This window comes from Atractosteus spatula, chromosome 12 (assembly GCF_055471065.1).
Source record: "Atractosteus spatula isolate fAtrSpa1 chromosome 12, fAtrSpa1.hap1, whole genome shotgun sequence".
Classification (NCBI taxonomy): Eukaryota; Metazoa; Chordata; class Actinopteri; order Semionotiformes; family Lepisosteidae; genus Atractosteus; species Atractosteus spatula.
Genome location: NC_142717.1, coordinates 7,980,599 through 8,007,244, shown reverse-complemented (window position 1 = coordinate 8,007,244; position 26,646 = coordinate 7,980,599). Strand labels below are relative to the sequence as shown.

The following is a 26,646-nucleotide window of genomic DNA, read 5'->3' as shown; positions in this document are numbered from 1 at the left end:
TCAATTTATAAATGCTTCTTTTTTTTACTGGCTTCATATCTTCAGATGAGATGTTAAACAAGAGTCCTGACTAGTAGGTTATTAATGATCTATTGGCACTTTTCAAAAGAGTGTGCATCTGGGCTTGCATGATCTGTATTATCTACAATTGGGTGAATTGAGTTCCATGCTATATTGTAGGAGCTCTGTGAGATCCGTTTGGATCCTCTGGGATGGAACGCACTTCATAAATACAATTAAAAACTGACTTAAATTCTGTCACCATTAGCTTATATTTTTACATTCTTGATCTTTGTTATTGGTCTGTGTATGTTACACATAGTGTTTTTTTTAGAAAACAAAAATACAATGATGGTGTCATTGTAAAATTCATTTTTAAAATTTTCTGCTGTTCTTGCACAAGACAATGATATTCCTTTTGGCTTTTGTGTTACAAATAATAAGATGACATAAAAAAAAATTCTACATTTATATTATTCTCTGTCTCAGTATGCTTTTCAATTTTTGCACGCATCCCTTAATGGAAATATAAAAATACAATCTCAAAATTGAAATTTGAATGGAAATGCGAAGTCAACACGTAAGAGGTTGATTTAGCAAAAAAATAAATTAGGCCACCTTCAGGAGGAGACAAAAAATCTAACCATTGTCGGTGGAGTTTTCCAAATGTTTTGATTTAGATTGGAATTTTAATTGGCTGAAAGGCTTTGTAAACATTCAATGATGACAATCACGCCAGAGACACAATAGGTGTGGGAAAGAAAAAAAAGACATGGAGCATACTGTGGCTTTGAAATTGTTCCAGTATATTGTTTGAATAAAATTTGCCAGAATTGCTTTTTCTTCCGCATGGTGTGATAACCACATCAGTAGGTGCTCTGGAAGGCTGAGGATTAGTGTTAACCTCTGTTTAGGATTGTGTTCTCGCCACAGCCCAGCTTGTATCCACATCAAAATCCTCCATGTGAAAGTTTCAGAAGTGCTCCAAAAGCATCAGAAAGAGCTTAACTGTAAATTATCCCATTACTTTACTTGGAACCATTACCTGAGCTTATTTTAGTCATTACTTTTTAGTTAGACAATCACTACTCAAGTCTCATACACAGTGTGAAATCCTTTGATGCATTATCTGGAATCTAAACTATTACATAAGAAAGAGAAAACATATTCCAAATAATTTGTTCCAAAATTCACAACCCATAGGTGCTAAAGCAAGAGAGGAAGATTTAAGTTACACCCTGTCCCTTCTTTTGCTAAAAGCTGAAAAAAAGCCTCTTTAACCACAACATGAGTCCACTGCAATCACGAACAAATCACTGGCTTGTGGCTTTATCTGTCTTGAATCGAAAGTTTGGAATTTTCCACTTTATCATCAAATTGGCAGCAAACTCCTGAGACTTTTCTCAGTGACATCGCCAAAGCAAATACTGATGTCTATCTACCAGTTATTCATAGGCACTTTCCTAGTCCTAATCACTGAATGTTACATTTCTATGAGAACTTTTGAAACATAAAAATATTTTACTTTAGTAAACAGGAATTCATTTTGTTGATGACACATCTCTTATACAGTTATATATACTGTTAAAGTGCACATTGTAAACTGGAGCTAAATTCAAGGTAAGTAAGACTGAAAGCATTGCAGTGTTGTTGTTTGGCCATATTTCGGTTGCTGTGTTCATACAGACATCATTTATATACTGTGTAGTCACATTACAACATGCAGAAACAGTACAAGAGGGCAATCACAGAATAATACCAAACAGCTACATCAGTGATGATAGTTAAGTGCCAGTGTTTTTAGGACAGAATGCAGGAAGCACTTCTTTACTCTGTTACAGTCTGAAATAAACAATCTAGCCTGAATGTGGCAGCTGGTACTGTAGATTGAGATCTGTTCTCAGCTACTACCAGCCAAATAATCATGATGGGTCATATAGCCAGATGGGTCACTGAGTCAAGTGTTTGTTTAAAGCTTATGATGGTACCTTAAGTAGGTCATTTGTCAATGCCTTGATTTTGATTTAACGTACCATAACTTCATACTGTCTTAAAGAAATGAATCAAAGATAGTCCATTGGGTAGTATAGGGTTTTTGTAAATGAAAGTCTATGCAGGCCTGTTGGAAATCAGAGCAGGACTTGGGCAGTATTTCAGCACTTTTTGCAAACAAAGCCTATACACTCTAAACCAGCATTCCGTCTCTTCACAGCTATCTGTTCCAAGACCAGGCTTTCTAACCACCTTCTATTCCTTTACAGATGTCGTCGACATAATATCATCCCTAAAGGATTTTGCCTTAAATTTAATACCTTTTCTTTTGACTCTGATACCACCCAGAGTAACACCCAGAGACTTCTAAAACAATTTTCTAGGAAACTAATGCTCTCTACCATTTTCTCCCTCAAAAAACAGATTATCCTTTCCGACAACAACATCAAAGAGGCTAAGGAATTTCTACGGCTTACAGCTCCACATCATCTTCCCTTCATAACTAACCTCATTAGATCTCTCAACTCTAAACTCTACCAGTTTCTCACTACAGAGAAGGACAAAAAACTCAGTCATCTTCTACAGAAGAAAACCATCAACACCCCGAACACCTTCACCAACCCTAACCTTGTTGTCACCATACCTTCTGACCTTTCCCTTTCACAGGATGAGCGATCCCTCCTCAGCAAAGGACTCAGTGTTGTACCAGTTCCCAGGAAGCTGGACATCCCCCAGACCAATGTCGACCTTAACCGCTTTTACCGCAGGATCCGTCTCAGAGCACATTTTGCCGACAATTCCTCTTCACAGGCAGCTGATAACAACCCGGTTATTGATGTCATTAACAACATTAATCCCAAACAGAGCTGTTGGACTCCCTCCTCTGGCCGTTTTCCACCAGTTGATTATTTCATCAACCAATGCACTAATCAAGCTCCCAAGGCACTCTCTATACCCAGTAAACATAGGTCTAACCTCACCCAAGGAGAAAATCAGGCGCTCCAGTCTCTCCGCAACAGGGATGATATCGTCATCAAACCAGCGGACAAAGGAGGCGCTGTTGTGGTGTGGCGTAAGGATCTATACATCTCTGAAGCCTCTAGACAACTAACTGACACTTCTGCCTACCTCCCTCTCCAACAGGACCCTACCACTGACTACCAAAAGGAAGTGGTATCCACCATTTCTCTTCTTATCAGCAGTAATGAGCTCCCCCAGGAGGCAAACCGGCTCATCATGGAACATCCACAGGTATCTCAATTTTACCTCCTCCCCAAAATCCACAAACCGGACACCCCTGGACGCCCCATCGTATCAGCATGTAACTGTCCAACTACTTACATCTCAGCCTTTCTCGACAGCCTCATGAGACCGCTGGTTGAAGATCTTCCCTCATACATCAAAGACACCAACCACGCGCTCCAACTTTTTAATGATTTCCAATTTCAGGGTACCGAATGCTACATTTTTACCATGGACATCACATCTCTGTACACCGTCATTCCCCATAATGACGGCCTTACAGCACTCAAGCACATGCTGGACAAACGCACAGTGCTTGATCCACCCACCCACACCCTGGTACGCCTTGCAGAATTGGTCCTCACACTGAACGCATTCTCTTTCAATAATCTTTTTTACCAACAGGTCAGTGGAGTTGCCATGGGCACCAGAATGGGACCCAGCTATGCCAACATTTTTGTCGGCTGGGTAGAAGAACGCTTCTTCGCTTCCTACACTGGCTATGTCCCTGACCTCTACAAACGATATATTGATGACTGCGTCGGTGCCGCCACATGCTCCAACGATCAGCTTGAGTTCTTCCTGCACCATTTCACCAACTTCCACCCGTCCCTCAAATATACGATTAACATATCTTCCACTACTCTTCCGTTTCTAGACATCCACTTGTCTATCAACTACCCCCGACTGTCCACTTCAGTTTATTACAAACCCACGGATTCACACAGCTACCTCCTGTACAGCTCATTTCACCCCAACCACACTAAAAACTCTCTTCCTTTTTCACAGTTCCTTAGGTTACGACGATTATGCAGCGACGACATCGACTTCGAGAACCAAGCCCTCGAAATGTACTCATTTTTCATCAACAGAGGATACCCCAGCAGTGTGATTGACAGGGCCCTTGCCCGAGCCAAAAACACCCCCCGGACCATCAACCCGATCAGGAACTCCCGCCGTAACAACCGCATTCCTCTGGTGCTTCCTTACCACCCTAACACACTTCCTATCCCCAGGACCATTAACCACAACTTTTCCATCCTACAGGATGATCCCTCCATTGGGGCCCTCTTTTCTGATCGCCCTATTATCTCATATCGCCGACCACCTAATCTGCGTAACCTCCTTGTTCACAGCTCCCTTGACCGCCCTCAACAACCATCCACACCAGGCACTTTCCCTTGCAACAGAGCTCGCTGTATCACCTGCAAATACACAGCCACCACCACACTCATTCAAGGCCCCTCAGGACAATTCCGGATCACCCAGACAGCATCTTGTACCTCCAGCAACCTTGTTTACTGTATCTCTTGCAGTAAATGCCCAGCCATCTACATTGGAGAAACAGGAAGGAGACTCGGAGACCGTTTCAGAGAACACGTCAGGGCTGTAAAGATTAAAGATCTCTCCAAGCCCATTGTTTCTCATTTCACCTCTGACGGCCACGACCACTCTAATCTCTCCGTCTGTGTTCTCAAAGACGGTTTTCCAAACTCATACATCAGAAAGACCACCGAAACTAAAATTATTCTGCAGCTAGGATCACACCTTCTCCCTTCCCTTAACGACAGACTAATGTTCTTTTAAATTTTCTCCATTCATTGGAAGTTTCATTTCACACCTCTCTGCACCCATTCTGACTTCACACCTCTTGATTGGCCTCTCTTTCTGTCCCCTGCTCCCGCCTCTCACTCCTCCTCCCTCCCAACCTTTGTTCTCCCGCTACTTTACCTTTGCCTACTGCCCTGTCTCTCTCACACCTGAAGAAGGCTCCACGGCCGAAACGTTGTGTTCTCTTTCTTCTTTTTTTCAGCATGGAATAAACCTATTACTTGTTCCTATACACTCTTTCCTTCTTTCCTGCCTCTCAGGATATTCAGTCAATGAGTTCAAAAGGGGAGTCAAACTAAAGGAAATTGTTATCCTAAGTGCTCTAATTTCAGTTTAATTTTCAATAGTTTCACACTTCCCTACATCTGCATCTATATTCCTGACATATTAAAAGTGAGGGGAAAGAATCAGCTTTAAGATATGGCAATTTTATTTATGTTTATGGAAGAAAATATGCTAGAACACCCACAGTAAGACGCAGTTCAAAACCATGATAAAATCAAAGGAGGTTAAATACCTTGTTGATCCATTTTATCAATGAACAAGTTCAACATCTCAAGTATCCTCTGCTGCTAGCAATGCTTGCACATAACATGGCTTTGAGATTATTGGTGTGTTTATAGTATGCCGCTCTTGGAAATCATATTTCACTTGGCAAAACGTAAATCAGCAAGTATAAATGCTGTATCTCACCAATATAGCATGTTCCAGATGTGCTCTATTGGGCTGCCGGGAGAATAGAATGGCCAGTGAATCACACATGTTGTGATGTATGACAGTTACTGTATGTATGACATACTGTATGGCTGGTCGTTATCAAGCATAAACATGAGAGCATAAAGTTGCAAAACATAAGATGCAATACATGGAGCAAGAATGTTGTTTCTATAGCATTACACAAAGAAAGAACAATTAATAATTGCTCACTGTGATCTCCACCCATACTAAAGCCCATAACATCCCATTTGCACCTTGGAACTGGTCTACAACTTCAGCTACTGTACATAACAGGCGGATGGTACTTCTTCCCAAAACAGTGGTACACTGTCTATCTATAGTCATTGCAGAACAGGCTGAAACATGACTCATTGCTTAACACAACAGTTTCTGTTGCAATGTCTGGCTCAACATGTTGCTCTATGCTGCTTATTCAGCGTCAAGCCAAATTGTACTTCAGGAATAACATTTTTTTTACTGACTATTGAGAGCAAAATTATGTGTTGAGTTTTTTACACCTGAAGAAGGCTCCACAGCCGAAACGTTGCGTTTCCTTTCTTCTCTTTTCAGCATGGAATAAACCTTTACTTGTTCCTTTGCAGCCTACGCATGCTGACGCAGCTACCCACCTGAACGACATAAGTATATGCACTGTTGTGTGGAAGACATTTTGCATTATGTACTCTTTCCAGGCAATAACTTTTATTCTTTATGGAAACAATTCTACATCACTCTTTTACTAAAATATTAACCATATTTTACCCAAGAGTGAAGGCACTGAGTAAAGTGTTGTTGCTCATATATATTTGGTAACTCATAATTGTGAATTTTTGTACATATGTTAATCTACTTTTATTTTAGCAGCTCCTCCAAAATGTATATGAAGCAAAAGTACATGGGGTAATACTTTATTAGAGACAATTTGCATGTAACATGCTACAGAACTCCTCCTGTTAGTATAGTAAGCCCTAACTTCTGCCCTGCCCTAAATTAAGTGCAGCTGGGCTAGAGTGTGGAGCTCCTGGGGACCCTGATTATCTGCATGTGAATGTGTATGCATTATTCTGCTCTCAATACACAATCAATCAGTGAGTTAACCAATCCTGGGCCTCACTTCCAGCCATATAACCAAATACTTGGGTGCTTTGGACTGGAGAATAAAACAAGTATGTGGCTTAATATTGGAAAATGTGGAATTGGTGCAATTTTTGTGTGTTGAGCTTACAGGCCTAAATAAAATCCTTATTTCTGACCCGTGGCTGCCTACTTGTTGTACCTCTAGAAATCACTAGGGCTTGACCCTGCCATGTGTTAGTTATGGTCATAAATAACATATGGTCATTACAAGCCATTAATGAGAATGACCTTATTATCACCAAGAAACTACCTCCAGCTTTTACCTGGCACATGTTATCTACACATATGGATAAGGATAAGAATCCAATTCCCATATGACATCCATTAACTTACCTAAGGCGGACATTTAAGGGGAGCAAAGGATGCAACACAAAAAGGATTGGATTACAGTAATAAATTTTATTTAGGTCTAAGGAGCTCACTTGAGTGAACACCTGAAAATGTGCAGTCCTGTGGTTTAACATGGAGACCCAGAGGAGAAAGTAATCTTTATAGGTCATTTATGAACCCTTGCCTTTATTTAAAGATATTCCTGTTTATGTTAAATACGTGTCTGAGATAATGGTGCTTCCATATGTGGGACTGTGGCTTTTCAGTGCATTTTGGCAAGAGTAGCAGCTGTGTCTTTCATGAAAAAGAACAAAGAGATGCCCACGAGGACTGGAAGTAAAGCTGGAGATTGGGACATCATGTGAGTGCTGAACTGAAAACAAGTGGCAGAACTCCTTGTTCAATCTGCTTTTCCTTCTACTGGAGAAAAAACGACAGTAGCCCTGAGTAATTACCCTAATAAAAAGTGGTTTTGCTTTGCTACAGGCATCTTAAGATGAGTTAGTTTAATTGATTTTTCCTTCTGCTCACAGTGCACTAGGATTCAAAAACCCTGTTTTGCTCCATCTAGTGTGTGGTTTAACCCAGTAAAGTGCAAAATAATCTAAATGAAAATAAAGGATAAATAGTGAAATTGCACAGACCTTTGAGCCAATCTATGGGTTTAGCATCATATGTCTGGCATGTAAACATTCTAAATAAGATTCTAAAACTAAATACCCTGTTGAAAGCCTCCATTTTAAGTTAATAATTCAATGATGGTTTTTAGACTGGATTTCCAAGACTGCAGACGCCTGCTCCCCTTGAATCCTACTGTTTTAGTACAAGGAGTAAACTAGCTGGCAAGAAGCATTATAACACAAAAACACTATAATAAACTTGGCCTCCTATTGTTTATGTCAAGATTGCTCTTCAAAAGAGATGCCAACAAGAATTGCAGTCTAACACATTTGACATTCTTCTTTCTTCGTGCAATCAAAAATACATTTACACCAGTAAATCAGTAATGTTAATATCTAAAATGCTTGAGAAACTAGCTGTCATAAATTATCTGAATAGCTGAGTGCTTGCATATCCATTTATCATACTTGCAACCACCAACCATCCATTTTTCAAGTAAACCCAATTATTAACACTGCTCTATTATATTTTTCTGCCATTCTCCGGCCACTAATAATGTATACACATTTCAAATAGGGGTTTTCACCATAATAACTAGATATTATCTCAAGTGTGAATGTAGATTTATTAACAAAGATAGGATTTTATTATCCTCCTCTTCAAGAAAATTAAAGGTTCTTTCATCTTGACTCTAAGGCACTTTAGGTATAAGCTCACCTTACAGAGAAGTCTGTATAGGCACTAATGCAGGAGTTTGGCAAAAGCTTCTACAGAAAGAAGGATTATATTAATTTAAATGCAATAACAGGAGATCTAGGAGCTACACGGACAGGAAATATTGTTAACTCCGATTCGTAAGGACAGGAAGTTATAGTTTGTTTTCATTTACACATAAATCAGTCAGAAATTTGTTAGCAAAGTCCTGTGAAGCAAAAAGAAGACAGTGCATATAGGTCCTTATTAAGTAGACAGGAAAAGAAGATTAAACTTTTATATACAAGGCCTTCTTCACAGGTGACATGCCTATGGACTAAGGATTTTTCTACCAGTAAGTTTGGAAAATATAAGTCATAAATCCTAAAAGAAACCCTGAAACAAGCCTGCTCAAAATACAGCAAGAGAAATACTTAATGGAAACCATTACAGGCAGAAACATCTTAATCTACAAAAAATGTCAAGAACATAATAGTAATAGTATTAAAAGGAAAACTATAACATTGCAAATTGTTTATGCTAACAGGGGAGCTCCTAAACAAACACTTTTAAAATGGGGGAAAAATCTGTTCAAAAATACCTGTTATTTCTTGAACATGATTATCAATATATTACTAATCATATTAACGTCCCCTGTCTACATCTTAGCTATACATTATTCTTCAGACTGCAAGAGACAGGAGACCACTGCATGGAATCCATCCTGGACTTTACCCTGAGGAACTGGTTTCAACAGCACTCCACTTTACGCCACTGTTATTTGTGAAGTGAAAACAAAATATTTAATATAATTTCCATATTCATTATAATTATTTAAAGAATTGGGACTAAGTCCATAAAAAGAAAAAAAAAGCTGCCAAATACATTATAAATAACGTAGTTTGACTAAAATTACATAAACCAACTTTTTCCTTTAACCTCCATTAAATTAATAATCCCCTAGAATGGCTTTGGTTACCTTGTGTAGCCGGGCATGGCTGGCCTGGTGTGGACGGTGTCTCTGGCTCCTCCTGGGAATCTGCAGAGGATGGGGTGGCACACCTGGGAACAGGGGAGCCAGCTGCCGAGGGTGGACTCAGGCTGAGAGTGAGCTCACTTCTGCCCCTTGGAGCCACTCGGTTTCTCTCCTTCTCGTACTCCTCTGCTGCGAGCCTCTCCACGTGCTTGTACCTGAAAAGGCGAGATTATTCCCTCAGCCCAGATGGGACACGACACTGTGCGCTGCAAGGAAAGACTCCACTCCGGTGCTAGTCAGCGCATTAAGTTGTCTCTTCCCGAGAAAGCTAAGTCAAATCCCTTTGGAATTCAGTTTTTTCCTCTTTTTTTTTTACTGGTTACAATGACATTTCACACCTTAGTAAAGACTTCCACTACCATCGGCTGCATTCCTTTTCACAAATCGACTGCCTGTTCCCCTTCAGTGGGTAAGTTATCACCAGTCAAAATATTCAACAGAAACCTCTGCTTTTACTTTCCAGTAGGAAGGCTGAACTTCAGAGGTAAATCATCCTAAACCTTTTCAAGATGTGCCGTCCACTGCATAAATCTCCTGTTCTCACAAGGGTTTCTGCGGTAACCGGCATTCATTCAACTTTTTTAAAAAAAAAAGTTGTCCTCGAAATAATATATGTGTATTTGCTTTACTACTATGCAGTAACTCTCTGCTCTTTTATCTATAGAAGAAAACCATTTTGCAAACTCTAAGGTTAAAACTTTAAATGTCTCTGCTCCAAATCCTGAGAGCTCATGCCGGCTTTTCTGTCTGACCAGATTTGTGCAGCACACGAGGGGAACAGTACTCTCTCATTCTCTCTATTCAGGTTTATTTTTTATTAACATTCTTGAAAAAAAACTCCCTTCCTCTTGAAGCATTCTGATACCCAGTCGTGTAGCTTTTACGTCACGTATAGTTTATTCATCAAAGTCTGTTTAGAAGAACAAAGATACATCTGTTTTGCATTTGGAGGGACAGAGCTCCTTAACTGTTTATTAAGAGCTGCTACCAATCACATTCTCTGGATTTGTACTTCACAGATTAAACCTAAAATAACTTGAAATGTGAACTTTTTCCAGATGCTTTCCTTTTTTAGAACACATATCTTATTTTATCCCTTGATTATTATGAAAACAGTAACCAAATCAAACTCATACTTCTTTAAAGTAATCCTTTCAGTGTCAAAGTCTTGAAGGCAAGCAGGTTATTCTTTTCCAGGAAAATCATCAATGTACATATACTGTAGCTACTGGGCTACATAGGAATCCAAGCATATATCACTTACAGGGCTGGGATCATTCTTATCCTTATCCAATGAAAATTACACACCTTGTCCTGTTCTCCTTAAATGTCTTAATGTATGGCGGTAATACTTAGGCCATGACACCTATATTTTACTCTGCACTGTACTGTATATCTCATAGTCCCAGTGGGGAGTACATCTGCCTTCTATTCTGGTATAGTTAAGTGGTTGCAGTAAGTACAACCACAATGCATTTAAGTCATGGGAAAGTATGCTTCATGAATTACAAGCTATATCTAAATTCAATTCTCAGTGTGCTGGCTGTTGGAACCTACCAACTACCATTTTTGTGTCATGAAACACAACAGTGGGTGATTAATATAAGTACATTTGTTTATAAGCATTTTTTCCACTCTGCAGAGTAACATAACACATGATGCCAGCATGGCTTCTGCAGGAATTCTTATAGATTATTTTATATCATGCCAACTAATTTTGAGCAAATGGACTTTAAGCTTATTTAGAGAAGGATACCACCATAAGTAGTGCAGCAGAAGAAGAAACTGGTGTGCCTCAATATTGCATCTAAAGTACAAAAGCCCATCAAAAATGAATGGGTTAATGTTAATTTAGTGAAGCATTGGTTTGTATAAACTGATTTTGTTAAGGCATAGTCTCCTTCCAAATGTTTGTGGCTAACAATACAAACAAATTCAAAGTCACTGTGTTCTTTAGGGGCAAACAGAATACTTTACCTGGGAGTGGAGAAATTCTGTCTGGTTTAAATAATTTCATTAGACCAGCAGGCACCAATTTATTTTTCACTGAACTATCAGAATTTTACTGAGCTTTTCTGTGTTTCAGGACAACAGGGCAAATGTAAATCCATGAGACCTGTCTACATATGACTTACTTGTTTTTTTTTAATGAGTATAATGTACTGTATTTGCAAAACTTTCTTTCCATTGATTTTTGGCCTTGATGTGAAACAGAAGGAAAAGATTTTTTCCTCTTAAATGGATTAAATCAGAGACTTGAAAGACCTTTTTCTAAATGGTCAATGAAATTGGCTGGGATTACAAAGCTGCAATGTCAATGTTTGTAAACACTTCAAACATTTTCTGCTGTTTTAAGTGATGTGATTAATTTAACTCAGGAAACCGGAAGGTCACTGATGTCAGGAATCCTCTTGCACTGTCCCAATTTTCAGGTTATAATCTATTGCACTATATAACAATACAACTACAACACAAATAATGGAATGTGCACATGCTTTATATCAAATTATATTTTATTTAATTATTTATATTGATTTAACTTATGTAATTATTCATTTGTATTTAACATAAAATGCACAGAGAATGCCAAATCTATCACAGTAGTCAATTCAGAATCAAAGAGAGTATGGAATAATCAAAATGTCATTTTCTGTTCATGTTAAAAACACTATAATTGGATTCTTTTTTCTCTTGATACAGTTAGTCGAAAAATGCTCTACAAATATTTCCAGGCACAGTGAGTGTTCAACTAAGCAATATATCAAGAATTGTTTAAAATGCAGCATCCTTTTAATCTGAGACAAAAAGACGGGAATGAAACATTTTCCAGTGAGGAACAAATGTTGATGTGATACATTTTAACCTGAAAACAATTATTCAATTATAAGACTTGGATTTAGGTAGGGATTTAATACCACCCACAGCTACAGATTCCTACATAAGAATGTGGTTGCAGTGCTACACTGCTTTTTTTGTTCACCTGATAGGAAAAATGAAAACAGTTGATTTTCATTGCATATTTAGAAAGTAATTTCAATATGAAAATAAATTAATACAACTAGATGAGAAGATGTTTCCACTGCATTTTGAAGAATACAATACTTATTTGCATTTTGGTTGCTTTTCCTAAGTGGTAACGTATCTTAAAAGAGTAATTTGGATGAAAAACATAGGTGCATTTATGACATTTACATTTAAGAAGGTCACTGCTGCAGATACACCCCAATCTGTAAGTTAAGTTAAGTAGATGTGATCGAGTGAGAAGGGGCTTCTGTGGGGAGCCACTGTCTTGGCTCAAATTAGGCCCAATGCTGTGGCCTTCAGCCAAAATGGCTGCTGAAAGTAACAAGAAGCAGATGCTAAATTAGACACACCTGAGCTTTGATGGTGGGGCAATCGGAAGAGTGACTGGAATTCCACAGGAAGGAAAGGGGCTGATAGGATAGGCTCTAATGGAATTAGCCTTGCCCCTAAGTAATCGAGAGACCTATAAGAGTGTTGCCTGAGGAAGAGTTCAGTAGTGTAGGAAAAGTGCTTGTATCACAACAGAGAAAGAATAAGAGATCAAACTTGGTGGTGCTACTGTTTGGTATGGAGAAGGTGTCTCTGGACAAATGTGATCAGTCAGGAGAAAGAGTTGGGTCTCCTTAGATAGGAATGAGTTTCTCCTCAAGCTTGAATGAGACTCGGTGAGCTATGTAGCGATCTGAGAAGATCTAGCAAAGTATGCTGTACAGTAATTCATTGCAGCTCTACAGTTTATAGTATAGGGGGATAGTTTATCTGATAGGCCCAATGGTGAAGAGATGTTCTGTCTTTGACCAGCTGTTGTTTGCTGGGAGAGGGACAGACAGGCCTGTACCTAGATGAGGGACTGCCTGGCAAGGTAGAAACATCACCTGGCTACATATGAGAGAACAACAGAAGTTTTAATGATGCAGAAAGAAGATATTCTAATGAATACACTGTCATAGTAGCTGTAGATGGTTAAATGAACTAAGAGAGTTTGGATGACCGTGAGACTGTGTGACCTCGGAGTTCTAAGACTTGGCTGCCAAGGAGTAAGCTAGAATAAAAGCTCTTTTGCCCAGTGTAGATCTCATGGATTAAATTATAGAGACCACACCAAAATACCACCCTGAGAGAGTGATGAGAGTAAATGCACATGAACTGTGAGAAAAGTGAAGGTCTGAAAGAAGGAGGTGTTCGATCAGTGTTCCCCAGAATGGCGTGATCTATGATCCTGCAGGGATTTAGGTTACAGTTCCAAAGTAATGGCAGGTTCCCAAAAATGCCAAAAAGGTAATGGGACATTGCTGGTGTAGGTCATGTGTCGTAACATCATTATAAAGAGCTTGGGGAGCTCGAGAACTTCCAAATACTTTCCTACAAATTAATAATTAGCTAGACTTCTTTTAAAATATACTCTATTGGTGTTATTATAGAGGTCTCAAGCTTGCATGCTTGCATTAAGAAAGGATCAGCAAGAATGTTTCTGAAATATACATACCTCTCCTCCCTGGCTTGCCTCTGTTCCTCCCTTTTATCCACATAGTCCCGACTGCCACAAAAAAAGAGTTGAAGATAATAGATGAAAGGCTAAAAAAGTTATTACACAGACCTACATTTATACCCTATCAAGTAACAACAAACTGACCCTAAATATATATCATGGATTTGTTGTTTTTTGGCAAAACAATGTGTAAAACATTTTTATTTAGTGATTTCTTAAGCATCCTCACTTTAATAAAAAAGAGATCATTGTATAAAACTGCTTTGATACTGTTGCTGGTTCAAAGCATTAGGAGGCTCACCACACCAAATTATTTTTTAATATTATTATTAGGGGCTACCAGCTATATCTCACATGGGTTACTGTAGAGCAGATGACCTAATTAAGAGGAGGGGAGTAAATGCTGCAGGACTTGAGATTAGCAGCTGGCTTCCTCTGTTGGACCTCTACCCCAGTTGGCATTAGAACTGTAAGCACTGCAAACCCAGTTCACTGTTTCCAGGTAACAGTATTTCTTCGAAAGACATACACAAGGTGGTTTCTTAAGTGAAAGTTGTTAAGGTGTCTGGGAACAATATGAAATAAGTTAAAATCTCCACTGCTTATGTGAACTGGCAGTGGGTAAGGGGCTCGATTCCAATGATCAATGTCATGTGGCCAAGAAAACAAACTGCTGCTGTCAGGCATTATTCTCAAAAGGACAATTATGCTGATGTTTTGGGGATCCCGAAAGCTCATAATTAAAACAGTTATTAAATAAAAAACTGGTTCAATTCTTCAAAGCCAGTTTTTAGTGACCAGGGGTCTCCAAACTTTCATTCCACCCAAGCTTTCAATTTTAATTGAAGTGACCATTGACTTGGCCTACCTTAAATGACTGTATTCAAATGCCAACATCAAGTATTGAAAGGGCTCTTTAAGCCCTTCAGTGACTTTAATTAAAATCTCCTGCATGTGAACCTCAAGGACCACATCTGAAGAATTTAACTCTACTGTTTAATATGGAACCTGGAATCGTATTAATTAGATACAGTATGTTATACATTTTACAAGGTAATTCTTGTTACCTAATACATTCCGTAAGTGAAATATTATTATCTCAATAAGAAATAAGAAAGAAGTGTATCTGCTGTTGATCTATGATATTAAGTAGACCTCTGTTTTTCATTCTTACTTGAATCTGTTCCTCTCCTCGCGCTCTATCCTCAGTAACCTCTCTTCTCTCTCCTGTCGTCGCCTCTCCCTTTCAGCTGCCAGAGATTCCTGGTGCTGTCGGTAGGAAGAGGTCAGCAGTCCCCCAAGAGCTGGTCTACAAACCAACAATAAAAACTGAAATTGGCTCCAAAACAGTTCAACATGATACTTTGGCCTCAAGTCTTTCCAACAAGTTTATAGCAAGTCCCAGCTAAAAGAAATACAGTTTTACAGTAAAACTGGAACCCACTTTACAGTTCTTTGCTGACTTGACTATGTTTTGGCCTTAACAGGCCTTCAATTCTCATCACATAACTGAGAAACATAACTGAGTTGTTCCACTGCGTTTATGTCATTGATTATATTTTACATATAAAATATATTTTATCATGTTTAATTACTGTAAAATGTAGTTTGCCGTGTGTGTGGTGTTTCTTTACTGTCCTATATGCTGTCTTTTTTACTGATCATCACAAAAACCAAAACAAGACGTCTTCAGCTATATTAAAAGAATAAATTCTATCATTAAAACATTTGTTTTCCAGTTTGAATTTGTAAGATTTAGCAACAAATGACTCAGTGGTAATTTATTTTTATAGTATTTTAATACAAGGAGATTACTTTTCAACCTGTGTTTTATTCAAGGCCAAATAACAGGTACAAAACAGCAGTATTTGCACACTAATGCACTAGTATGTAGCCAGCAGACAGTGTTCTGTAGGAGGTATCATCTGTCAGATGACATTAGAGGCCCTTATTGCTAGGTCATTAAGGATTTCATGGCACCATTCTTAATAGTAATTAAGTTAACCTCAATGTCCTGGCTAAATTGCACTTTACTTCTGCTTGTGTACTTACTCTACCTGGCTCCCCTAAATTTCCTCCTTTTTTCCGTTAAAGAAACAATTTACAGTCCTAAACCTTCTTTGGTGTGTACTGTGTTGCTGGCACTAATTGGATGTTATACTTCAGTACTGGATGAAGTGGGTACTCTATACTCACAATTCAGATGTAATACACTGTAAAGCACTATTCGAATGGAACCAGTTATTATTACATAAAATGTTAATCCATTTTGAACTATAAAATTAAAATATTTGTTATTAATATAGTTGTAAGGGGAACTCTTCATTTGCAGCAGGTGTGCAAGTGGCCTGTGAAACAAGTTAAATGCTTGTTGAGTGTGTTTGTTGGAAATTTGTTTCACAGTACATGAGTTTTTCATTTTTTTTAGCCTGCTTTGTGCTGCAAACTGTTAATTTCATATGGAATCAGTCAGCATCAGTAGGATTGTAGCTAGCTTGTTAAACCTAGCTTATTTACTCATTTAACTCTTTAATGTTTCTTGTATGCTTTTTTCTAACAGAATATGATACCAAAATATTATTTCAATATATTTTGAATAACGTAGTAAATATAAGATGTACTGTATGTGACTGAAGACTGCTTCATAGATACCTTCTTGTTTCTCTCAAATAGAACATCTTTATGTTCTTGAGCATGTTCTTAAATTTTTATTTTTGCTTAATTTTTTCATTTTTGTTAGATTTTTTAAATAGAAATTAGTGATTTATTACGGAATATCAATAAATATAACAGGGAGATGGATGGTAACCTGAAAAGGATATGTCCTACGAGTATCACAAGAAGACCTTGTGATACCAATGAAAATGATGTAAGAGCTTTACACCTATTGGGACACATTATTCAATATAAAAGAAAAAAAATAAAAACATCTGAATCATATTAGAACTGTTATACATGGATAGAATTTAAAAAAAAGTTATGGATGGCCAGTTTTAACACTTTATCTTTCCCTGTCAAGAAACATTTCTTCTGATGATTACTCATTTGGTATTTTCTTGCATATGGAGCAGTAGGAGTTTAAGACTTTGTTTCCCAACAAAATGTCATTTTGCCTCTCCCAAAAACTACTGCCGTGCATCCACCTAACATAATTACTTTACAAAATGAGCACAGCGTGCACAAAACTGATAACAGACCAGAACATATGAACTTTTCTTAATAGGTTTGTACATTTTCTTACATAAACAGCTACAGTACATCTCTAGATCGCCTCTATTCTGTTATTTTTTCATTCTACTGTAGTACTAGGGGTACTACAATGGGTAGGATTAATATTACTCATCTGTTCTGGGAAGGGTACCTTTAACATTTTTTTTAGCATCTGTGCTGAAACAAGGCAAAGATTACAATTGCAATATCTTACAATGGTCCGAGTTTCAGGGTCCGGGCCCCAAAAAAATCAAATGGAAATATATAATTTGCTAAGTATAACAATTTACAGTGATCATGTGAAAAATGTACTGATAACTAAGAAATCAGCATAATATGTAGAAATGTTACAGATGCAGTGAAACCTCAAATTGACCTTGGCCTATGCTTGGATGTGCGTGGTTAGAGATGCCCATCCACCATATGGGTGATACAAAGATTTGTCTGTCTGTGTTTTCATTTTTTTAACTGATTCCCATAACAGATTGGTATAGTACCAATATTGCTAATGGAATATAGTACTGCAGAACACCTGTTCATAACTCCTTGTTGGCCCAGCTCAAAGGCTGGGGGAAAACTACCAACAAACCTTTCTGTCTTGGTCTCTGGAGAAGGTGATACAGAGGCCCCATAGCGGGTAGTGGGGGTGGAGGGTGCACTCAGAGCAGTGAAACTCCTGCCAGCAGAGTAAGGACTGTTTCCATAGGTGCCAGGTCTACAGACAGACAGGAAGAAGGGTCAGTGACAAACCACACACAACAGACACCCAACAACTACCGTACAAAAATCTCAGTCACAGCATCACACTTAAGTACTAGTCACAAAAAAAGAGTTAAAATCATAGGAAAAATCATCATTTTCTTTATTATCTATAATCATCATTATCTATCAAAAAAGTAAAATTGTTAACAAAAATAATTATACAACAGAATGATATGCAAGCAATGCAACCATTGGTCTGAGTCACAAACACATAATAAATCAAGCTTTTTGGAGAATTATGTTTTTTAATTAGTTTGATTAGGTGTTTCACTGTATTTTTATGTTGTATGCATTCACAAATGTAGCCACAGGGATCTGCAATTAAATATGCATTCAAGATGTGCTAAAACAAGCTGGAAATCATTGCCCAATTCAATGAAGTTCCCAAAAATAACCCGGACTTGACAATTGACATGACACTAACACAAAATGGAGCACGTTTGCATTTCATATCAGCAAGAAAAATTGAACCATTTCAAAGCAAGGCTAAAAATAAAGTTACATGGTAATGTCTTCATCAGCATCGGTAAAGGTTAATCACTTCCTTCCTAATTTCTTTTAAATACTTCAACAGGTTAAAAAGCTTCCTACTCTAGTTAACTCATACCTTTGTCCAAAACCGTCAATATGCTCTTAATGTTTGTAAAGGTAGATACAGTATGAATTTATAATTTTTAAGATTATTGGTTTGTAACATGGGTTGAAAACTGCTATTGCCCCCTGGAGCAAGGTACTCAAAATGCTTAGTGCAAATGCTCAGCTTTAAAAATGGGTACAAATGTAAGCTCATTTTAATAACAGCCTCAACAAAACCATTAACTAAACAGTGCTAAACAATTAGGGATGGTACATAATATTTTCAGTAAGACTCCATATCTTACCAGTGTTTTCTGGGAAATTAAAGTTTTAAAATCTCTGTCAGAGCTATATATTTTCTCATTGGTATGTTAAAGATTATACTACTTTGCAACTGTAGGCAGGGATGTCACAAAAATGTTTTTTTTCTATATTATTACAACTATATGAGACAACTCCCACTGAGAACAGCTCAACAGCAGACAGTGAATGCCCTGTGAATTCAGAGATAAATGAACACAGATGCCAAAAGGCTGACAAAGGCTTCTGCAGGTGTTGTATAGTTAGAATTAAAGATGCCAAAATCCTGTCTTCTTCCAAATCAACATTGCTTTGCTCTGGTTAGTACTGGGTTTAGATGCTGGTTGTTAATACACAGAATAAGCATTACAACAATCTACTGTTAGAAATTACATTAAACCAGTTACTGTTCAGCCCAACTCAGCACCCCAACATCCAGGACTGGGTAGGTTAGAAGAACAATCATCAGTCTCATATTAGTTTATGGGACAAAGATTGACAACAAGATAGCAGTTGATACATTTAAAAGTATAACAGATGGAGCAAGATACCTTCTGCTGCTTACTTTAGGGGTTTATGATTAGTGATTTATTACTGACATGCAATCAATCTACAGAAAATGGCACTTTACTAAAACATTAATCATTTCCATTTTTAAAAGTTTTATGTCCACCATGAAGCTATTTGTTTGTGCTCTAACTAGTGATAATCTTCTTGTATTAAATACAAGGCTGACGCATCTGTTACAGACAGAATCACTAGCTTTTAGACACCAGACTTTCAACTGTGGTCTCTGATGAATGATATACTGTTGACTTTCCCACCTAACCAATAGTGCACTGTGGCTCACCATTGGTTAGGGCACAGCAAGGACTCATGGACATGGTTAAGTAAAATTTCCTATAGTATCTGTTCTTGGCTACAGTAATGAAGAGACAGTAGCCTTCCAAAGAATACATTATTATACTTCCTTGGTTGCTTATATTACCAACGTGTTATTTCCAATTATTTCTTTTCAAATTTTTAAATGCCACTTTTATGAAAGTGTGTATACAGTGCAGCTTTTCACATTTTTCTAGGAAAAACGTGTTTTCTCCAACTTCCAGTTTAGCAAAAATAAATCTTCACTATAGGATCAAACAAGGGTAGACTATAAATTGTCGTTACCACAATCCTTGAGTGGCATTCAGAATATATGATAGTCAAAATCCAGGACCACTGAAACTAAACTGTAATGAAGATTAACTATTCATTCAGTGAAGGTAACCTACCTTCCAGAGGTGTAAGACCTGGTTGAATATGAATCATAGGAATCCAAATTTTTGCTTGTGTATGAAGCATCTGCCTGACTGTGAAGATGAGACAGAGAAAGAAAATGGGAAAAAGAAAATACATGCACCACAGGAGGAGGAGACAAAGAACATACAAAAGAAACCCTAAACAGCACTATATAAAAAGGAATCACGTTGTAGACCATTTTTACTAATTGTTGCATTAGTACTGTCAAGGAAAAGTGCTGTGAAATCTTAAATAGGACTATGACAGAAACTGCTAGAACAGTAGTTAATTGAAAGCTACCTTCTCTGGGTTTGAATCAAGCTTCTAAATCATACACAGGCAATACTTCAATAACGCCACATTTTAAGAACAACACAGAGTTAATGTCGTATTAGACTGTCCGGTCCCAAGAAGCATGCATCCTGAATTTGATCAAATATGACCAAATGCGCCATATCTTAAACTGATACTGACAATAATAAGAAGTACAATTTATCTCCATGATCCTTTGAAAAAAAATGTCTTTACCATCATTAAACATGACACAAAAACAGCTGTATTTAGTTCATTTTAAACTGGTCCCTGGTTGATTAGAAGTAAAATTGATGCAAGGAAAGATGTCATGTCCAAACAGTGTCTATGATGGAAAAAAAACAGTTTTTTCAGTTTGCTCAATTTTTATAGGTGCTTTGATGGCTAACCAGCATTTGAACTATCCTTTCATTTTTTTAAAACTAGAAAGTTCCTCACAACCACAATGAAAGGCAGATGAGCAATAAACTACAGGAGGGCCCTCAGGGTTGTAAAATGGAAAATTTAGCTTGCCAGCTGCTGGCTTAAAAGAAATTATACCTCCCCACTAGTATTTGGCAGAGGTATTCTGAACCCTAAAAATAAAATGAGTGCATTCCATTAGAAAGAGAAAGGGAGAGAGAGGTGCAGTACCTGTTTCAAGAGTTCATAACCCTTTAGAACTGCACTTTCCATAACAATATCCACTCAGTTATCTCAAGTTAGTTAAACACCCATGTTAAGTGCTTCCCTAAGAAACAAAAAACTGCAGTGCTCACGTGGATTTCTGGAAGTATTAAAGACATTTTGTTTACTTTTTAGGTATTAGTGTCAATGGCTAACTTTAGCATCTACCTGAGGCACCTCATTGCTTCAGCCTCTGTGTCTTTGACTGTAGAAGGAGAAGGCTCGTCAAAGTCATATGAGAAAAGATGGAATGGGGAATGAGGAAGGTATGGCAGCTTCTCCACTGTTGGAGACACAGCTGGGGTGATGTTTGCCGAGGAACCCTGGGAACCAGATCTGGATGAGGTGCTGGTTGTGCTGGCAGGCAACTTCCGGTTGACTAACAACGAAGCAAGGACGGAGGGTTGTGGAGACAGGTAGGATGAATCAGGGAGATCGGGAGTCTCAGTGGCCGAAGATGGTGGGCTCTTGGCTGGCGGGCTAGTGGGAAATTTCTCCTCTGCAGTGGTTGGAATGAAGTTGACTATGTATTTACAAGGCGAACATAAGCTACCGGCTTGTTCTACGCTGTCAGTCACAGGAACTGTCGAAACATTGCTGAAATGGGAGATGGAAGGAAGAATAGGATACATGGGGGCAAGGTAGTGAGGGACCAAGAAATTGCGGATGAGAGCACAAAATAATATGGTTTTGACCTCTAACACATTTGAAATCAAGACCCATTCCCGTGTGCCATTGGCAGAGCTGGCACAATATGAAGTAGCTAAATCAAACACTCTTGAATATAGTTTCGAATATGCTGGAACATACAAATCCTGTGTCTACATTGTGATCAATAAAGTATATCCCAATAAAAATGCAAACAGTATTGTATAACGATAACCACAGAAAACCTGTAAAGCCAGCTGAACATTACAAACAGGAGTAGTACAGAGATACATTTCTGTTTTGTAAAGAAAAATATAAAAGTTTTTTGCTGTGCTCAATCTTCTATTGTTTGTCTACCTGTATAAATTACACTGACCTAGGGACATCAGTTGCATCTTACTGGTGCATTATTACTCATTTTCATTAACATTTACAATAATTTTGACAAAAGAAGACTCAGTCATAACAATAGTTAGAAAAATAAAGTAAGCAACTGATTTTAGAGATTGTCTAATAGTTTATAAAGCTAATTTAATTCTAAAATAGTTGGACAAGGCTAGTTCTTCTCAGCCCCAAAAGTTAAAAGTAGATAGTTACAGCCAAGATTAATGAATGACAACACATTAAGCTTGTACACATGAACACAAGGCTATAACACTAATTAAAGATTGAAGAACTCAGAGACATTTATTTTATACAACAATGCTGTTCCCCCAGTGCATGTGGTCTGGTTTAAAATAGCTACCTCTTGCCAAGATCTGAACTCTTAAAAAATCTATTTACAGAAAACAATTTGTAAACTTGTACAAATGTAACTGGAAAGGCTCTGAGGCCAAATCTGTCAACAGTAGAGCAGCTGACATTACAATAGGGCCTCAGTGGAGACTAACGCTTTAGGAATAACCTTATTTTCACCTTAGTTCCCAGTCTTGACACGCTGTAATATATAAGATAGCACTGTACTGTATGTGCTGTTTGGTGGCACATACAAAATACAGTGTCTGACATAAAAAACAGCTTCACTTAATTTAATTTGCTAAATGCCACAGCAAACATGAAAGAGAAAAACAGTATTTAGTGCTGGAAGGATGGAGTGAATGGAATTATGTTTAGAAAAATGAAACAATGGAGATGCATACAAGTAAAATGAGGAGGGGAGAGGTGAGCAAAATGTGAAACCAGATATAGTGCCATTATGTTATGTACAAACTACAGGACAAATGTGACCGAACATAGCTATTACAGAATAAGGACATTCATCAGAATGTTATCTGGATTGGTTTGAAGGTAAAATACACAAGGGAAAAAGGGACTGCCAGTCTGGGTGTGAGGGAGTGGGAAGGTTGGGCTAGGAATTCTTTCAGAGGGACTTTTCATCCTAGTACCTGACAGTAACCTCCCTAGAGGGCTCCTCCCCCTCATCCTCAGTATTAGGCTCTGTGATAGGGTGTTCCTCTTCTTCTTCCTCCTCATATTCCTCCTCTCTGTAGCAAAAGGAGGAAGGACGAACAGAGGGGACAGGGGAGACAGAAACCATGCAAGACAGCATGAAAACAGACACCATGAAGAGACATGGAAAATAAAGACAAAACAGACAGAACAAAACCTAGAAAATGCTTAAGACAGGACTAGGCCATGGACCCTTTAGAAAAAGCAATGAAATATTTGAATAATTACACTGAAATAAATCAGAGTAAATATACATTTGAACATACTAGAATATACTGAATAAATTTAATGTTGTCAGAAATACAGGAATTGCAATGATAAAGTTTGTGCCCACTTATAGGGATATCAGTATGTCTTTCTTTTGAAGGTCTTCAAAACTGAACTATCTGGTTTTCAGCAGTGAAGAGCATGTTTTTCAGAAAGTTCCACCTTCAAGTATGGATAGTTAACAGGAGACTTAAATTGACATTTAATAAAAATAATAAAACTGTCCAAAGTTCTTAATTTGTAAGTGAAATTGCAGCAAATTCTAATCGGAGCAGCACAGAAACCTCTTAGTGCATCCTAAAAGCAGGAGAGGCTTCCTGAATAGGATATTCACCACTCTGTGGTACATTGTCACATGGAAGGTATGTAATTTCCATTGGCCTGCTCCTGGAGGCCACCTAGTAAGTCCCCAAAGACATGGATAGCTGGGATCTCTAACCCTGGTCCTGGAGATCCCCAATCCAGCAAGCTTTGTAGATCACCTTTAAATCAGCAATTTATGTAACTATTGCATTGTGATCAATCAACAGGTGAAATTTTAATTATATCATTTAGAGATCATTTAGGACTAAAGTCTAAGTAATCTTCAGCCCTCAACCACAGGTCTCTTAAATGAATAGATTACTTGCTTGTTTCATAAATAGTTAACATGTGTTGCCAACTTCTGTGACCCATAAGGCTGCATTAGGGTTTTCCAGAAGACCCCCTGATGTGGATAGTTCATCTAATGTATCATGATTTCACTAATTATATAATTGGGTAGTGACTTAGAGTGCACATTCTCGCATGAGTTTTTTTAGTGGAGTTTCTTTTGGGTACAGTAGCATGACATGGGGATCTTTGCACATGAAAAATCCATTTCAACACAGATACACTACAAATTTGCAGGCCTTTACTCACACTTTGCTCAAAACAAATATTCCTGGGATGGTCTAGCCAGATGTTATCACTGTACCAACACAAAACCCACTCTTGAGCCTTACCAACACAAACCTACTCCTGAAAATAACTACCTCTTTGTTTCCCTTGTGACACACACTTACAGTACAGTATGTATGCAAACAAAACCCTTGTGAGAATGTGCACGTCAATTCACTACCCAATTATATAATTAGGGAAACCATTACACACCAAGCTACAACATGTAATACAGCAATGTAATATTAATTGACACCTGAAGAAGGCTCCACGGCCGAAACATTGTGTTTTCTTTCTTCTCTTTTCAGCATGGAATAAACCTATTTCTTGTTCCAATGTTATATTAATGTTCATAGTATGTCAACTGTAACTCTACTTCCAATCTGATAACATTTAAAGAAAGATAAAGACACGATAGACAATTTAGCAGATACAAGTACACCTTGTACTACAAATGCATGCACATACTGTATACAGTACATGTACAATATGATGGGGAAGACAGACGAGGGGATTGTTGGAGGTTCAAATGCAACTACAAATGTCTGCATCTACACACTTACATCGTGATTCTGCAGTTAGTTCATATTTCGGTGATTCTGATTTTGAACGATAAAGATAGAATTTTACATTGTGACCGCCATGGGTCAAACCAGATGCAGGCAGGCTCCCTTCATCCAGCTCTTTCACTTGGCCAATGCCACTAATAAGTGTCTATGAGATTTTGTCAGAAGGTCTGCTCCATACCAGGAGCCATTTTAATGACAAGTTAGCAGTTTACTGTGGTGATTTCCACAGAAATCTCACACACAAATCTCACCAGTTTCACAAATCATTCTGACAGCTTTGACTGATCCCCACAGCTATAGCATTTGCCATTTCTCCCCAAAAGCAGATGGCATGTCCCAGTTCCTGACCAATTTCAGATGACAGAATATGATTAACTTTATTTTTTATAATTTAACAACTTCAACAAAATCTTAGCATCAGGGGGCATGGTTTTATATATGTGTTTATGCCATAACCCTAGAAGGGTATTCAAAAGAAAGGAAAATTAAATTTGATTAATACCAGAGACATGGTTCAATAAAGCATGTTGAAAAGGAAAATCAAAACCAAGTCTTAATGAAAACATCTCTGAAAAGAATAAAAAATTTCACTGAGTCCATCTATTATTCTGAAAAATGCAATCATACAAGCACTTGAATACCTGAACATCCATTTAAATTTAATGCACAAAAGACTGCATATTAAAACGAAGTATGCAGAATGTATAAGGAATATTATGTTATGCATAGGAATGTATTTTTTTATTAGTAACTAGTTCCTGTAGCATATGTCAAAACACCGTATTAAAGCAGTCAATAAAAATATATTTTTCTGTAACGGTGGTCGTAAATAAGGTCTACATTATTTCCACTTGCTGACCAGCTGTTACCTCAAAATACCTACAGAAAGTTGTCAGGGGAACAGCCAGTCAGAGAAGAGACTTAGAGTCTCTTAACGTCATCAGTAAATGTGACTATCACCACTATTAGCCTGTGTTCTATTTCTGAATGGTGGCTGTCAAGCACTATCTAAAGCTTCTGCTTTCCATTAATGATATTAAAATGCTGTGCTTCAAAGGGGGCTAACTTCCTGTTATGGGTAAAAAAAGTCCCATTGTATCGAAGAAGCAGACACGCATTTGACTGATCAAATTTTTACAGCCCTTGGGGCTAGGTAATGTTGAGGTTCTGAGATACAGTTTTCTTTCAGAGATTTTCACATAGCCCACAAAGATTTATCCCCATTTGTCCTTTATTTTGTAATAGTGTTTCACTTTGTTTTAAAATATGCATGTGTGTCAATGTGACTTATTAACATTTCTATCATATTAACCTCAGCCAATACTTGACATTTATTTTAGCATGGGCATAGAAAGCTAGGGCACACAATAACTGATATATGTTCATTATTATTAGTATAATCTATAAATCTTTTTATGCAGTGTAAAACATTGATTAGGAAATATATCTTAAGGTCAAATTTGGAATCAAAGCACTGGATTTAAAAGCACACATATTCAGGGAGACAAATACCTCTGTATATGATAGTGTAGGCATTAAGGTCCAAAATACAGTTAATTATAACTAAATTCAAAAAGTATTTACTTATGAAATCATTTTGAAACCTCAAGAAAATCAAAAACAAACAGAACAGCAACAAGTTAAGAAAAAAGACTACATAGCCAGATTTAGAACTCACAATAAAGTTACTGATTTATTTTATCCACTTACACTTTAAAGCTCTGGTTATACATGTACCTGGGATTTATGGCTTAATAAATAGCTGGATTCACAGAGATAAACAGTAATCTGAGAACTGG

The 26,646-nt window shown here is 37.7% G+C and overlaps 1 protein-coding gene across 3 annotated transcripts in view; it reads right to left on the bottom strand.

Annotated features, from left to right (window-relative positions):
• Positions 1 to 26,646, bottom strand: part of fhod3a (formin homology 2 domain containing 3a) — a 246,692-nt gene that overhangs the window by 36,603 nt on the left and 183,443 nt on the right. For 2 of the 3 annotated variants that reach the window (XM_088929080.1, XM_088929081.1), the window contains exons 11-17: positions 23,030 to 23,128; positions 21,165 to 21,593; positions 20,012 to 20,089; positions 17,692 to 17,817; positions 15,067 to 15,201; positions 13,890 to 13,940; positions 9,323 to 9,534 (exon numbers count right to left, since the gene is read on the bottom strand). In XM_088929080.1, coding sequence (XP_088785206.1) covers positions 9,323 to 9,534; positions 13,890 to 13,940; positions 15,067 to 15,201; positions 17,692 to 17,817; positions 20,012 to 20,089; positions 21,165 to 21,593; positions 23,030 to 23,128 — 1,130 coding nt within the window. The remainder of the gene's footprint in view (positions 1 to 9,322; positions 9,535 to 13,889; positions 13,941 to 15,066; positions 15,202 to 17,691; positions 17,818 to 20,011; positions 20,090 to 21,164; positions 21,594 to 23,029; positions 23,129 to 26,646) is intronic. The other variant, XM_088929082.1, reaches the window with a different exon arrangement.